This window comes from Terrapene carolina, unplaced genomic scaffold (genome assembly GCF_002925995.2).
Source record: "Terrapene carolina triunguis isolate 2854851 unplaced genomic scaffold, T_m_triunguis-2.0 Scaffold68, whole genome shotgun sequence".
Taxonomy (NCBI): Eukaryota; Metazoa; Chordata; order Testudines; family Emydidae; genus Terrapene; species Terrapene triunguis.
In genome coordinates this window covers 68,686,338-68,703,229 of record NW_020664419.1, presented here as the reverse complement: position 1 = coordinate 68,703,229, position 16,892 = coordinate 68,686,338, and the positions used below count along the sequence as shown (strand labels likewise).

Genomic DNA, 16,892 nt, shown 5'->3' with positions numbered 1-16,892 from the left:
TGTCAATTTTTTACCATCTATTCTTAACACCTTTTCACACTGCACTATAAATTATATTGTACAGTAGTTATAAATTATAAATGTACATGCTAGCACTTTACAGCCTGTGGCAGTATCACCACAAAACAACTAGGAGTCCTTGTGGCACCTTAGAGACTAACAAATTTATTTGGGCATAAGCTTTCGTGGGCTAAAACCCACTTCATCAGATGCATGGAGTGAAAAATACAGTAAGCAGAATATATATTCTAGCACATGAAATGATGGGAGTTGCCTTGCCAAGTGGGGGATCAGTGCTAATGAGCCAATTCAATTAAGGTGGAAGTGGCCACGGAAGCTTATGCCCAGACAAATTTGTTAGTCTCTAGGGTGCCACAAGGACTCCTTGTTTTTTGCTGATACAGACTAACACGGCTACTGCTCTGAACCTGGTCACCATGAAAAACGTGACAAGTAAGGTACAGTGGTAAGATTCTCACCTCCCTGAAGCAAGCAGCAGCAAATACGAAAAGTTACAAGAAGTTTTGGTTTTATTATATTTTTCCATTCATCCTCAGTATTTTTCTAGACTGAATATTTCATGATATTTAAAACGAACCAAAATGTCCACTTTACTATCTCTCTGAAATTGTCTATTAAGAGGTTGGAAAAATGTACTTCACCTTAGACAGTCCATTAGAATACCATCAGAAACTTATTTTGAAGGTTAAAATGAAATTTAAATTAATAGAATAAAGCTGACAGTACAGTAGGCATCAATAAAGGTACACAGTTACTCTAGTCTGTAGCCAGTGCAGAAAGCTTCACTTTTTTCTCATCCGTACATTTCAATTATTCCACAATAGATTGAACATCCACTCTTGTAATGTGAGTGCAGTCTAACATAAGTAGGGCCCTTCCTTTTCAGTTTTTATTTTATTTAATTTTTCCAGGGAATTTATCAGTGTTTATTGCTACAACAATAAAAACTGGTGAAAATCAGTGAAAAAAGTAATTAATAATTTTTGTGGGTAAATATCAGGGTTTATTTTGGTGGCTGGAAGGACTGTGGGGAAAATATTTGATAGATTAATGCTTTGATAAATGAAATTCAACGTGGTTTGCTGCAGAACTAAAACAGAAATCAAAACACAGTGACACTTATGAGTTTAAGAAAACAATATATCTAATCCCCAAATAAAACTCTTCATTTGAATAAACAGTTTACTGTTGTAGACTTGAACTATTCACCAATAAATATTTACATTTAATAATTGGTCCACACCTTTGCACCGCATACATTCAACATCACCTTTTTCTCCTGTTTTTTGGGGTTTTTTTTGGTGACTTCTAATACTTGTGTTCTGAAACATATTCTGATACAGATTTTTGTTTTCTTCCCATTTTAGTATGTCAGATCTTTAAACTGTTATCTGCCAACAGTGTGAAATGTGTACGTGGTGGGCGTGATATTCATCAGTACATTTCAGAGCTTGTGTGCGTGACTGTTTTGTTTACTGTGTGTATCTTCTAGACTAATCCATAGCCTTACTTCAACAGGCAGCTTTGCATATACACACAGACTAATGTATTCTTGTAATATATATATATCTCATGCAATGTGTTGTATTTTCCTAATAAAACAAGTTATTTTTTATATATCTGAATGATACAAAAGTAGGGCGAAATCAGAAAAAAAATATTACTTTTTATAAAACCCAGGATTTTTTCAATTAAAATTGGTTTAAACTGAAAATGAAGGGGCTTACAGATAAGGCACTAGACTGGTATTCCCAGTTTTGCTACTGATCTGTTATGTGACCTTGAAAAAGTCACTTGAACTGTCTGTACCTCTTGTTTCTCTTCACATCCTTTGTTTCTTGCTATTTTGATTGCTAGCTTTTTTGGTTAGGGGTTGGTTCTTGCTACATGTTTGTACAGTGCCCAGCAGAATGGAGCCTCTTGATACTACTGAAATACACATAGTGAAATATGTACTGATTATACACCCAAATTATAATTATGACCTATGATGGGGTGGAGATGAGCACTCTTTTTGAAATAGATGAGAGAAGGTTAAAGCAATATTAGTGACAGGCATAGATAGTACTGTAACATGAGGTCCAAAAAAGCTAGTCTAGTTATAGCTTAGTCCTTTATTTCAGCTAGATGAATCATATCAGTGCCTGCACCTCTGCTGTTATCTGTCTAGATACCTATGTAGCCCTAATCGCTGTTGGATGAGCATCCCCCTCGCTCAGATGGGGCTGGGGTACTATGCATTATGAAAAGCTGTAGTAAAAGCTCACAAGTCTCTGGGGAATTTTGTAGCTTGTTACAAGTCTGAGCACAAACAACTACACTAGAGGCACATCTACACTGCACACTCCTTTTTTGGGGGGGGGGGGTGTATGCTACATGCCCCCATAGCATGGGTGTAAATAGCATTTAACAGTGTAGCACTGCTTAGGTGGGCAGAGTAAAGACATACCTGAACCGTATGGGTATATACTCAGGTATGTACTCTGCATGGCTCTCTACTCCCCCAAGCAATGTCTCCTTGTCTACGCTGCTATTTTTAAGTGTGTAGTGTCCTGGGTGAAGGCAGCGGGGAAAGGCTCCAGCAGTTCTCTGCTGCCAGAGCCTTTCCCCCCTGCAGGGAAAAAATTCTGCACCAGGGAACTGCCAGAGCCTTTCCCCATAACAGGGAGCGCTGCTAAAGCCTTTCACTGCAGTGTGTAGCTAAACACCGTAGTGTCAACACAACCAGCTTTTCACTGCAGCATGTAGCTAAAGATAGTCTACATGCTGCCACAGGTGGTGTGCTGTGTAGATATAGCCTAGGTCAGCGTGTCTTTAGACTGAGGCTCCCAGCCTGTAAGAAAAACCACAGGGGGCGGTGACTATCCTCATGGAGTTCAATGTGGTGTCACATGGGTGCTGGGACCCAAGGAGGAGTTCTCTTTGCAGAAAGAAGAGAACATTGCACTAGTTACACTGTTCACATTTAGAAGGTTATATTCAGAGCCATACAGGATAAGGTTTTTTTGTTCTTCTTTTAATTGAAAAGTTAGATTCTTCAGTTGATGGTCCTTTCCTTTCAAGGATACCTTACTACTTGATAAAGGATAATGGATTTTTCAAGCCCTGATTTTAAGCACTCACAGTTTATTAGAACCAATTATTTAGTTCCAGAGAGAAAACCACTTTTATGAATAGAAAGGTCAAAAAAGGTTCTCAACAGAAATGTATAAAGTCTTGAACTGAATCAATGTGGAAAAGAGTAATTACTGTTCCACATTTTAAATAATTTTACATCACCCTTACCAATGATACCTCGGAAAGGTGTTCTGAAGATTAATTAGATAATGTTTGTAAAGCACTTTGAATATGAAAATGAATACATAAGTGCAGGGCCGGCTCCAGGCACCAGCTTACCAAGCAGGTGCTTGGGGCGGCCACACCGGAGAGGGGCGGCACGTCCGGCTCTTTGGCGGCAATTCGGCAGTGGGTCCCTCACTCCCTCTCAGAGCGAAGGACCTCCCGCCCGCCGAAGTGCCGCAGATAGCGATCACAGCTTTTGGTGGGGGGCTGCTTGGGGCAGCAAAAACCCTGGAGCCAGCCCTGCATAAGTGCTAAAGGTGATTACTTTGGGGGGTTAATATTTTTCACATAATCTACTTCACAAATGTAACACAGAACATTTTCGTTTGTCTTGGATATTTCTGTTTTCCACAGAATTCCAAATGCAAATAACATTTGTCAAAATGTATTGTAAAAGTATCCATAACATCAATTATCGGTACTATAATTGTTCTAAAAATATATATTTGTTAGTTTTGTACATTCAGATCAACTCACCAGCACACGTTGGTTACTTGCCAACAAAAACATTCTGTTTCTTACTTCTTAATGTGATAAATGAATAGTTTCTGTACACTCATAACTTTTTCATGTATTTTATATACTGATTTTTCATATAAGCCAACATCCACTAATGCTCAAATCCACTCTAATACTGGTGACTCATCATCCTCACAGCATCCATAACTTATTTTTTCCCCACTAAGAGTGCCATTTATATTGTTTTTTCAGCCCTTCATTGCTGATCTAGTCAAAGACTTTGGGAATAATGGCCCAGAGGAACGGAGGAATATACGCAGCAGAGAGCCATCCATTGCTCTGTCAGCGTGGTTGCAGAACTAACTGAAGAATTTTGGAAGACTGATTCAGCTTTGTCTCCAAGGTTTGCAATTCGGATGTGTAGTTTTTGCATTTATTCATAGCTATTTCTCATTGTGTTCATCATGAGTGCTTAATACTCCCAATTCTCTTGGTGTATTACATGTTAGGCTGGAAAAAAAGTTGACTTTCCAGTGTTTCTCCAAGGCAGTTCTATCAGCCCAATCAAACTGAGTGTAGGCCTTGAATGTCTTACAAAATGGGATTACTTTTAGGCCTCACCATTTTGCTCATTTCAGCTCAGACTGTGGAGCCTTTACTTACCCTAAGGAGTACTCACTCACTTGGTCCCATTGGATTTAATGGAACTAATCACATTAATATATACACTATTGTGTGATTAAGGCCTCCTCATTGTAGCCTTAGCAGTAAAGATCACATCGTTAAGAGGGTTTCCATTGGGTATCAACAAAGGGAAAACCTCCTGAACAACTGGGGTACTCAAAAATCTGTTCAGCTCTACTGCATAGTCCTTTTTCACTATGGGGATTTAAAAAAAGACACAGACTCTGAGTACTGAGCACTGTGTATTCTGAGTACTGTGAGGACAACAGACTTGACCCTGTTCTCTGGGTACAGTGAGGACAATTTAAATGCCTTTGTCCTTTAAGAAGATCTGACTTGTTCTAGTGGTATTCCCAGGTTATATATAGACAATCACTCCCAAACCAATATTATTCAAAAAGGCAAACATTTTAACTGTGCAGTAGGTATTACTAGAAAATAATTGATCTCTAGAAGTTTATTCATCATTTCACATTAGAAAAAAGATGTATCTTGTGAGATAACTTGATTTGTTTTGGTCAACAGGTGTCCAGTGTTTTAACTAAAAAGGAAAGAAGAACTCTGCCAAAGGAAAATGTCATAAATGATCTACCTAGCCTTTTTGCCTATAGTGAATTGTGAAAACTAAAATAAATGAAGCTCCAGTCTTGCAGACCTGTACTCAGAGAGCTAGAAGAAAAGTGTTTCTTGTAAGAACATCCAGTTAAAGAAATAAGCTGATTAAACTAAAGGGCTTCTTCACATTCACAGTATAACCATAGAAGTGGAAGCCTGAAAATTCTGCCCCTGTATCACTCCTCATTTTGTAACCTTATAAATAATTGAAAATAAAAATTTTGGAAACCCATTATAGACAAATACTGCAATCACATCGGTCATCATTTCATTTGTTTCCACCATGGTGGGTGGAAAGGGGGGAGTTAGTGTCTTATTGAGATAGAAGGGAGGGCAAATGGAAAGCCACATAAAGACATGGGGTCTGAATATCATTTGTGCTAATCTGCTTTTACACCCTCTGGCAGTGGGTGTAAATTACTGTTATACCCATTTTACAAACCATTTGCACTGTCAGAGCAGTAGAAAGGGGCCTTTGTGTACATGAGAATGAGTCCCACTAGAAGTCCGGAATGGAAAAATGCAGGCATTCATTGCATACTGAGTATCAGTAAGCAAAGAAAAGCTTTCTCATAGGTAATGTATAAAAGGTACTGTGATGGATGCTCTTGAAATGACTAGCTTTAACATACTTGTTTAAATATATTCAAATATAAATAGATGAAGAACAAATCAGAATGGTCTTATTTTTCCTTCCACTAATAATATTTCATCACCTCTGGGGAAAAAAAAAAAAGGCAGCTATATAGGATACTTAAATATGGATCTAGGTTCCTAACTTCAAGCACCCATTTTGTATTTGTTAAATTGGGGGTTTACAAAGAACCATCTTTCTACCCCTTCCGAAGACCATCAACCTGCCTTTGTATTGGGGTGATTGCAGTCAACAGGTGTTTAGGATTGGAATTCAAGGGGAACAAGCACCACCAAAAATGCTACAGCTACCTCTGAATGACTCCTATATTCCACAAATAAGTGGCGGCAGCTCTCACAGCAGTCTTTTTTCTTCATTAGGACATGTAAAGAAATCTAAGCATTTAACTATATGTGGTGATTAATGGTAAATTTTTTCTTCCTCTTTACGATTCACTGATTGGAAGTGAAATTGGTCCTTACCCAGAGAAAAAAATATACTCTTTCCCAGCCTTATAAATTCATAAAGGATGAATATTGGGCTTTCTAGTGTTCTTTTGAAAGAGAAACAGAGATCCAACAGTGACTTAGGTTTCAAAAGCAGCGACAGTACGAGAACTCAGACGAGAACACTGACATTGGGGAATAAATTTAGCTTTTTGAAGTGAAGAGCAAGCCACTTCCCTTCCGCTTTCCAACATAATTAACATATCCAGACTGTTTTACTGAGGCTGGGCTACATGTAGGATGCTCAACTACATTGGGTGCCTACAGCTCTCCCACAAATAACTTACTGTGGTCATTCCCTCCATGCCCGTCAACTATTCAGGGCAGTGGCAGTGTCCACTTATAGAGCCCTGAACTATTTTCTGAAGGTAGCAATTTTATTTAACCTTCAGACAATTCTATGGTCCAGACTTACTGAGCTGAGCTTTCTCTTTTTAAAACAGTCATGCCCTGTGTGATTGATGGATAGGCAAAGACTTTTCAATTTATTTCAAGAACTCTAATTTAAGTATTCTTTACAGCGTCTGCCCTTTCAAACTAGCCAAATTTGCCTTAGATAAATAGATACATTTACCTCAGTAATTTCCTATACAATTCATACTATTAGAAGAGTGAAGATTGATGTAGCCATGCATGGCTGTTATTAATTCATACATTCTAAGGCCAGAAGGGACTATTATGATAATCTAGTCTAACCTCCCGTATAACACAGGCTGTAAGTTATCTTGCTAAAAATATACAGCGATTCCCCCTTAAATCTTTGCCTTAGATAAATAAGTTAACTTTAGTATTGGCAGTATTTCCTATCCAGCAGTTACTGTAGGGTAGGATACGTTACCAGTTGTTGGAAACATTTTGTAACACCGACAAATATGTTTTCTCCCTCTCCCCCCACTAACGTTATGCTCAAAATAACTGAACAATTTTTGACCAAACTTTAAAAAACAAAACCTCAGATAGAGATAAAGCATGGAAAAGTTCATCCTTAAAGGTAAATATTGAGAGTTATAAGCAACTGGAAAGAGTAGGCTATGATGGAAAGTGTTAGGCAACCTTAAATATAAGCCTTTCTATACTGTTCCACCTATACTTATATTTTTTTATAAAGGAAAGAAACATGTCTAACATCACCCCAGCCACTGTACTTTTATGTTTTGTCCCTGTCTCCTACCTTTTGTATGTCACTTGTTTTGTTTATATTGTAAGCACTGTGGTGCAAGGGGACGTGTTTATACAGCACTTAGCTCAACAGGGCTTCAGTCCTGATTGGGATTAATACTAAGAATAAATATCTCTATTAATGATGAGGTAGACTTTTCTGTCTATCTAAGGCATAGTGTAAGACAGACCACTGTACATTATTAACAATACTTAACCATTAAGTACTGTTTTTATATAATATTGAATTAAGTCTCAATTCCACCATGAGATATTTCATATAACAACAATAATATAGGTAAATATTTTTGTAATTTTAGAGGAGGAGAATTGGAAGCTGAGAAGTTAACTGACTCACCCAAGGCCATAAAAGGAGGCAGTGGCAAAACGAAGATTAGAAATGAGGAGTCCCTGGCTCCCAGGACTAGGCTCAGACCACTCCTCTGTCTTAAAAGGGAAAATATGCTAAACATTAAGATATGTAAAATTACTAAGTAGTGTTATTTCTTATTCCATACATGTGTGGTAGTCAATGAACCAAAATGACTCTCTGTATTAAGCTTTAATTTTCATGGGAAGCATTCCCCAGTACCCACATTTCGGGGTGGCAAGTTGTATGGGTCCATGGCGCCTGGGCTCCGGCAAATTCAGGGCCCTGGGGGCTCGGCTCCACCAATGTTTGGGGCCGGGTTTCTCCCCCGGCCCTCCCTGCTGTCCCCATGCACCTTCCCCAGAGCATCACCCAGCCTGCCACCCTGTGCGCCTCCCCCAGAGCATCCCTGCCTGCTCTGGGCAGCAGGACCCTGCTGCGCTCCTTTGCCAGCTGCTCCCGCGGCCGGCTACAAGGGAGCAGCGCCGGGGGCAGGCTGAGGCAGCTGCTACGCCAGAGGAGGGGAGGGGGTGCATGGCAGACCCCTGCACCGGCAGGCGACTCCAAGTCCACTCGGAGGGAGGGGGGGGGCTTATCCTGGACCTCCTGAGCAGCAGCCTGGGGGGATCTTGGGTGAGTGTCGTGCTGAGGGGGGCCCTCTCCCCCAGGGCTCGCTGCTGCCAGCGGGGAGAGGGCTGAGGGGAGTCCTCCTTCCTGGCCCCAGGCCCCAACCTGCTGCTCCCCAGACTCCTCATCCCTGGCCCCAGCCCCATGCCCCGCACCCCAACTCTCTGTCCCAGCCCAGAGCCCGCACCCAGCACCCAACCCCCCTCCCAGAGCCACCACCCAGCACCCTAAACCTCCTCCGGCACCCCCTCCTGCACCCCAATCCCCAGCCGCAGCCCAGAGCCTGCACCCAGCACCCAAACTCTGTCCCAGAGCCTGCATCCCTCCCACACCCAAACTTCCTCCCAGAGCCTGCACTCCAACCCCCACCCTGCACCCAAACTCCCTCCCAGAGCTTTAGGCAGGTGTGTGTGGGGGGGAGGGGCAGGACTGGGACCCATTCTGGGCACCACCAAAAATTATACAAACCTGCCGCGCCTACCCACATTAGTGGTATTCAAATAACCTGTACTAGTCTTAGGCTTTGTCTACGCTTGTAGCGGCATGCAGGGTATGTGTAGCTATACACCACAGTGAAAGGCAGGCTGTGTCCACACTGCTGTGCATACTACAGGTGGCAGTGAAAGGCTCTCGCAGTGGGGAGACTGTGGGAAAAGGCCTTGGCAGAGGGGAGCCACGCCCCTAGCTTCCCCTCTGCCAGGGCCTTTCCCCACTGCTGGAGCTTTTACCTCCAGCGGGGAAAGACTATGGCAGCAGGGAGCTACCTGAGTCTTTCCCCTCTGCCACCCTCTGCAGCAGGGAAAGGCTCCAGCAGCTCCCTGTGCTGGGGAAAGGTACATACCCTAAGGTTCGGTGTGTCCGCACTCTACTTGCCTAAACAGTGTCTCATTGCTATTTATACCTAGGGTGACCAGACAGCAAGTGTGAAAAATCGGGACATGAGATGGGGGGTAATAGGAACCTATATAAGAAAAAGACCAAAAAATCGGGATTGTCCCTATAAAATCGGGACATCTGGTCACCCTATTTATACCCATGCTAAGTTGACATGCTTTGTCTGCACTATACATGCTGCCATAAGTGTAGACATATCTTTAAAGTGCTGTCACTATTGGTGAGTATAAAGGAAATATCAGAGGAGCACGACAAAACTACTGATGCTGTGGTTGACAGAGAAGTTAACCTTTTTAATAGTGAGTGAGACATAAGGAGAATGTTAAATTATGCAATATTAATATGTACAAAATGGGCATAGTATATTCCAAATGCCCAAGATACAAAAGTGCTGTTTGGTTGCCAACTCAAACACACTACATTATGCTGCAATTCATTGGGAATGCAAACAGAATGTGTGGTATGCAACAAGCCTTGTTCTTCATAGAGCAACAGTGGAATGTGCAGGACCCTTGGCTATTGAAAACAAAGCCAAAGAGCTGTTTCAAGAGATTCCTAGCCCATTGTTGGCAAAGTTTCAATTGTTAACAGTGGCTCTATCTATACCAGGAGAAAGACACATTGCTGAAAACTATTGTCATCAGTGGGCCTCCTCCTTTTCCTCAATTGACTAGCAGGGAAAAGGTTTAACTGTTGTGCACAATCTCCGTTTGTTCCATCCTTTCCCCTCACAGTAAGCCTAGCTGCTTTACAGTACCCATGACTGAGACCACATTGTTTACTACAAAGGTGCTGAAAACTGTCCTATTTACCCTATCAGTTATTAAATTTTCAGTGCCCATTGAATGGGCATGGAAGGAGGAAGGAAACCACTGATGACAAAAATTGTCAGCCACTGGTCATTTACCTACATAGATAAGGCCAATGAGAACAGGCTGTCCGATCAGATGGAAACAACTTATGGTATTCACGTCTATCAAAGTGTTCACCGTCATTGGAGCCATGACATACAAAATACTTACTACAGGTACCAGGTTTGCAGAAAGGATAGATACTGTGTCAACTCAAATTGGAGCTCAAACTTTAATTTTGCAGGAATCAAGTAAAATATTTATAGGTCTCAAAATATAAACAGACATTTGTCTGTGAGGGATTTTTTGTTTTTGTCCATAGTACCTACTAAATAAAACAATTTTTAAACAAAGACATTCTCCCACTGTGTTTGTAATGGGAAACTAGAGGGGAATTTAACATTACAGATTGTGCAGCACCTGGATAACCATAAAATGAAACTTGCTATTTAAAAAAAATGAAGCAAGGTTCATAGGCTTTCATTGTTCAAACAGAAGGATGAAAAAGGTAAACAAATGATGCAAAATAAACTGAATTCTAAAGTAAGATTCTATGAATTCCTTTGGGTAAAACAGAGATGTTAGTAGTAAGTTAATTAAACCACAAATAGACTTTTAAAATATATATACACTCATGCAAGTACCATGTTTTCCTGTGAATGTAAAAAACAAAACACAAACCAATAAATGATCATACAACAACCATTGTACTTAGCTATGCCATTGATCTGCATTGCATGTTCAGATCTTGACAGTCATATACATTTTATACAGCTGCTTCTTACCAGCTCAAAGCCATAGCAGGCAATCTTCTAAAATAAACCCACCCCAGTTGTGAAGAAAGTTAGAAATAGGTCAGAAATGACCAAAGCTGAATACTATTTTAGCAAAGGATGGCAAATGCAAAATCCAAAAATAATTGGACTAGTTTTAAAACCTTCCTGCAGGCATGAATATAATGATAAGTGATTCATCCTGCTGGAAAAAGACTATGCTGACCAGAGAAGGAAATTTCTTTAACTCTTTCAGTTTTCTATTCTAGAAAGTTTTCTTACTACCTGCTGGAATCACAAGGCAAGAGCTAAACATCAAGACTGGAAAGAGGGGGACAAAACATAGTTAGGCTTAGACTTTCTGTGCCCAATAACTTTTCACACACCAGTTCGAGCTAACACATAGTGGCCCTGCTGCTGGCTGTGCTCCTGACTTACTGATTCCACAGAATAGCATAAGAACTGATATGCCAGGCAGGGGCAGTGCATGTAAAAAGTAACAATAGTTCTAAATCAAGGATGTTCTGATGCCCTGATTCAGGAAAGAACTGAAGCACACACTGAAATCCCATTGAATCCACTGGGATTTGAGCACATGCTGTTCCATTGACATCAATGGGATTTATTCACGTGCTTTACTTTAAGCACTAGCTTAAGTGCTTTCCATAATATCAGTTTGGTCAACCAGCTCTAACAAGTTAAGGAGTTGCATCAACAATAATTTACAGGTTTAAAGTTAAAAATGGCAGCAAAACCAGTGAACATAGCCAAATAAAGACCTGATCCGCATTACAGTAAATACCCAACCCTCTTTCAATTATAGTTTTTAATTATTTATTTACTATTTTGAGGTAATCTACTTCATCAGAGGGCATATATCTGAACATCCAAATTAGTTGAGCCATTTCCTAAAGTTCAAAATGACCTTTGATAGCATTTCACCGAAAAAAATCTGCTCCATGAAACCAGCTATTGGGACTACATAGAGATAACAATAAGACACAGTGAGTAAAATTATTTTGTGTATAATTATAATTTTATATTAAATTCAGGGTAATTGGTACCACAAAGAGACAGTGACTGTCAACTTTCAGCAGAACTGGTAAATACTGTCACAATTTTTAAAACTTCAAAAGGAAAAAAAATAAAAGCTTCATTCAATTGAGGGAAACCACTGCTTAATAGTTAGATTGCTCATTACGTTGAAGGTAGTCACAGAGAGACATTTCTCCCCATCCCTCCCTGTTGTTGACATGTATGCAGCCATTTCAGAATCCATAAACTACATTAATCAATCCTGTCCATTTTCCTCCCGAGTCCTGACAAACTATAATGAGGCAAGACTCAGCTCATCTTGGAGTTATTTAAAACACTAGTTATGAAAAAGCCACTGCTTCTATCAAAATGGCAAATGAACAAACATGCTAACTGATGCAGATAAGGAATCCCAAAACCACACTTCAATTCCATCAGCTAATGACTGGCAGATGCCTGCTGTACACTGGGTCAAACAGAACGGCCTGTGTGTGTGTGATGGCTTTAAGGCAGCCTTAGAAGATTCCAATCACCTGATTCTCTTGGGGCATTTGGGGGCGGGGGCAGGAGGAGAGGATGAGGGAGACAAGTAGAAGAGTGGGCCAGGCCTTTAACTGGCTTTTTCATACCATCTGTGATTGACAAGAACAGTATGGAAGAACTGTAAATCACGGTAAGGTTGCTGCAGCCTGGAAGAGTGGGAACTTTCACACCCTCTCTATGCTGACAGAATTCTACTTGCTTTGCTTGCACTTAACACAGCAACAAGAACCCATGGAGAAGAGGAGTGCCAGAGAAGTGGGGAAGAGGTAAGGCAGACATGTCACTAACATTCTCTTCTCCCTTCAATGGTGGGGCAAAAGAGGCAGATTGAAAGACTTTGTCTCAAAACCCCATGATGGCAGAAGAGGGAACGGCTTTAGTAACATCAGTCTGTAGCAAAAGGTCTCTCTTTGCAGGGCCTATTTTGCCTATCCTTGCCTATTTTGTCAGTCCTCTCAGGAATAGTCTTTTTAGTGATTCCTGTTCCCTTGTTAGCCTGAGATACAAGACAGTGTTCAGGTGATCTATACAGGATTTGGGGCAGACGGGGAAAGATGGTAGAACATCCTAGAAAAATGTTTCCTTGCAAACCAAAGCTATTGGAGTTGAGGGAGAAGTGGGATAGTGATGGTCTGACTGTGGGAAAGGAGATTAAGTGGTATCCTCTTTCCAGCAGCAAGGAGAGAAAGAAGGGACTCCCCTATCACCGCCACAACATTTGTTTGTCTCTTTCAATTTGAATATCATATTTTGTCCTAATAGCTTTTTAAAAAAATATCAGGGGACAGGCAATAATAAATCATATTTTATGTCAGTCATTAAATAATGGTAAGGAGTTTGGATTGTTGATCTCTTTGGGTTATTGAATTCTTTGCGTTGGCAGTCCAGCCCAGTCTTAATTGCCTGAATAGCATGAGAAATATCAAATAAATTAGAATAGTCCAAGACTGGGACAGTCTAGGAATTTTTCAATACAATGAACAAAGCTTGGGCGATATGGTGTAGTTTCTAGGAGTTTTCAGTAAATGATGTGCTTTATGATACATATGGACTAGTAAATATTCAGTACATGGCTATTTTAGGGAGATTTCCAATCAGTTCCACCATGTATATATTACTAAATTGGTGAACTGTCTCCTAGTATCTTCTAAAATATGTGAAAATGAAGTCTGCTTGTAAGGTTAGAAACCAGGTAGTCATATAGGCTTAAATCTCAGAGGATAAGACCTGGTCTGAACCCCAGACAGACTCATGCTAGACAGACACATGCTCAAGATAGTGCCCTAAAAATATCAGTGTGGATCTTGTGGAAGCTCAGGCTAGCCACCTAAGCTCGGATCAAAGGGTTTGGGAAGGCTTGGATTCAGGCAGTTAGTTTGAGCTGCTGTCCATGCTGAAACATCCACACTGCTATTTTTGTGCTCTAGCTTGAGCAGAGCTAGCATGAGTCTGTCTATCCAGGACAGGAGTTCAAGCCACCAGCTGTAGTGAGGACATACTCTAAATGTCTATCTCCCAGTATAAAGGTGAATAATAAAATTAGCATAGTTTGTCTTCAGGAACTGCCAAATGCACCATTTCTAGGCACCACCTCTACCAACCAAGCTTCTCATTGGAGCAGCACTTAAGAGTAGCAAGGAAAACCTCATCAGAGAAGCTAGTCCAAGACTAAGGGATAGCTATTACACAATCGCTGACATTTAGGGAAACTCCATTAGGGACAGAACTAACAATGAGATATAAGAGCATCAGAAATCACCTTGTTAAATGAAGACATATTCTTTTCATTTCAAGGAAGACTAATATTTGCTGTGTATCTTATATTGACAGCCAGCACACTGGAATGTATATGCACTGCAATGAGGATTATTTACTATCTGGCCATTCACCTACTTTATTTTTCTTCACTGTCTGTTGCATCTATGAACCAGTTTTGCAAAATAAAGTTAGAAAATGGGATGTGCTTGTCATTGACACTGTTAACACAAAGTCATTTACTGTATAACTTTATATATTTTACTCCCAGGCTACAGAAATATGAAGAAATCATTAGAAAATTAGGCTGACAAATTACAAGTAACTTTAATACTGTTTAGCAAGGTATTTATCTGTAAATCATACTGCTTTTATTCTCCCTCGACTTTCAGCTTACGCTGACATCTGCATTTACCATTAGTAAATAGTAGCTAGAAAAAAAAAGCACTATTATCTTACCCAAAGCACAGTTTGGTCAGCATCAACTACTGATTCATCATCATGTGATGAGCTGCTGAGCAGAGTACTCTAGCACACTACTAAGTGCAAAAAGTTAAAATGCTGTTTAATTTTTTTCATAACACACATAAAAATCAATCAATAGACCCCTTCTAGTTCCATTGGCCTGTAAATAAAGCAGGCTTAGTGTGAGGTACTTTGCTATTGCTTCAAATATCTGACACTTATGCTTCAACGCAGTATTGTTGTAGTCGTGCTGGTCCAAGATATTAGAGAGACAAGATGGGTGAGGTAATATATTGGGCAAACTTCTTTTGGTCAGAGACACAAGCTTTCGAGCTTACTCAGAGCTGAAGAAGAACTCTCTGTAAGCTCAAAAGTGTGTCTCTCTCACCAACAGAAGTTGGCCCAATAAAAGATGTTACCTCACCCATCTTGTCTATCACATAATGCCTTTAATGCATTAACACATTAAGGTATGCCTGTTTGGCTAAAACCCTGCATAGTGCTTAGAAATATGGGCTACAATCACCTGCCAGTTTGAATAACCCAAACCCAGCTTTATTATGTGGTATCAGTGTTACCTACATCATTTGAAATTTAAAAGACAGAGCTTCCTTCAAGTTCTCTTTGATTATTTCTCATATTTTCTATTTATATCCAATAGCAAAATCACTAAAGGAAGTTCATCAGGGAGAACAGATACCAGGTAATGGAAATTACTGGGCAGAGTCTGTAATGCCAATGTTTCATCTTTAATTAAAAAAAAAACAGAACATAGATTATTAAATAAAGTATCTTCTTACCTTGTTTTTTCCCCCAATTTTCTGCATGTTAATATCAAATTTGTGATACCTAATCAAAATGTATTCCTGCTTTGCCTTCTTTTTCCTGTACCAATGTGTGCATTACTGGACCTAATATACATTTATGAAATGTATCTTCTCTAAACACAGCGGATAAACCTAGAAAGAAAAGACAGACACAGACAGACAGGAACAAAACATTCACCATGGGAAGTGTATTACCTTTAGCTGGGTTTACTTTTATCCCTGACCTATACAGCATCTCCTCATTCTGCCAGTCCCCATTCCTGACAACAGTCTTGAGTCCATAGAAAAGAATTAATGCAGCAGTGGCATAAAAAATCAAGTTCTTCAGAAAGCGCTTTTGGGCTTTGATATAAAGGGACCTGGCACCCACTGTAATCAGCAGGCAGAAGCCCATACTAGGAATATATAGTACACGCTCTGCTATTACAAAGCCTACATAGAAAAATAGGTTTGTGGCAGGAACAAAGGGCACTATTAACAAAGACAGAGACAGAAGTACAATATTCTCAGTTGAAGGAAGCTGAGGTCTCTGGATTACATGTTTTTTTATGCCATTCTCTTCTTTTGAGGCAAAGCTGGACTTCAGCTCCAAACTCTTGTACTCCATGTCTGAGTGGCAGCTATGCCCATTAGTATTCTGCTTGCCATTCATTACAGTTTTCCCATTGCATTCTCTCTTATTGCTGGAACTCTTCAAGCTAGAATAGGCAAGGAGGAGGAGTCCAGCATAGAAGGCCACAGTGTGTAGATTCCTCCAGTCACTGGCTGTTTTAAGAAGAGGCACAGCATCCATAGACCAATCAAAGCTGAGGGTGTCCGGGCACAGCAACAGCCAGAGGTTCTTGGTCGGTAAGTAAAAAAAGGTCAGAGTGCGTGTAAGAAAACTGTCTGAGTCAGCTGCTGGGTTGTCAGAGTTGGAAAAACTTGGTGGCTTGTTGCCCATCCAGTACAAGCGGACACCCAGCAGTGCAGTCCCCCAGAAAGTCAATAAACCAATGCTGAAGAAAAGGGACAAATTCTTCCTCTGAAACCAAAAATAAAGAAAGATTCATCAATAAAATTAACATCACAGACTTTAATTCATAATGAGGAGTGCTAGTACAGAGTACAAAGAACAAAGTACAAGAGAACATGACATATCATATAGTTGGGATTATTTTTAGTGTGCTTTAGTTTCCCACACATGCACCATGGGGCTCTCTGTGCCTTTGTAGCGTATGGCTCACAGAGATTTGTGAGTCTGCTACAGTCTGTAAACTATCAAGAGCTGGATTTTTTTTAACTCAGTCAGTAGAGGCTCATACTTTTAGATCCGGAGGTGATGAGTTCAATC

The 16,892-nt window shown here is 40.3% G+C and overlaps 1 protein-coding gene across 1 annotated transcript in view; it reads right to left on the bottom strand.

Moving 5' to 3' along the window:
• Positions 1-16,892, bottom strand: part of TMTC2 (transmembrane O-mannosyltransferase targeting cadherins 2) — a 371,684-nt gene that overhangs the window by 140,781 nt on the left and 214,011 nt on the right. Inside the window, exon 3 of the mRNA XM_029910867.1 lies at positions 15,755-16,583. Coding sequence (XP_029766727.1) covers positions 15,755-16,583 — 829 coding nt within the window. The remainder of the gene's footprint in view (positions 1-15,754; positions 16,584-16,892) is intronic.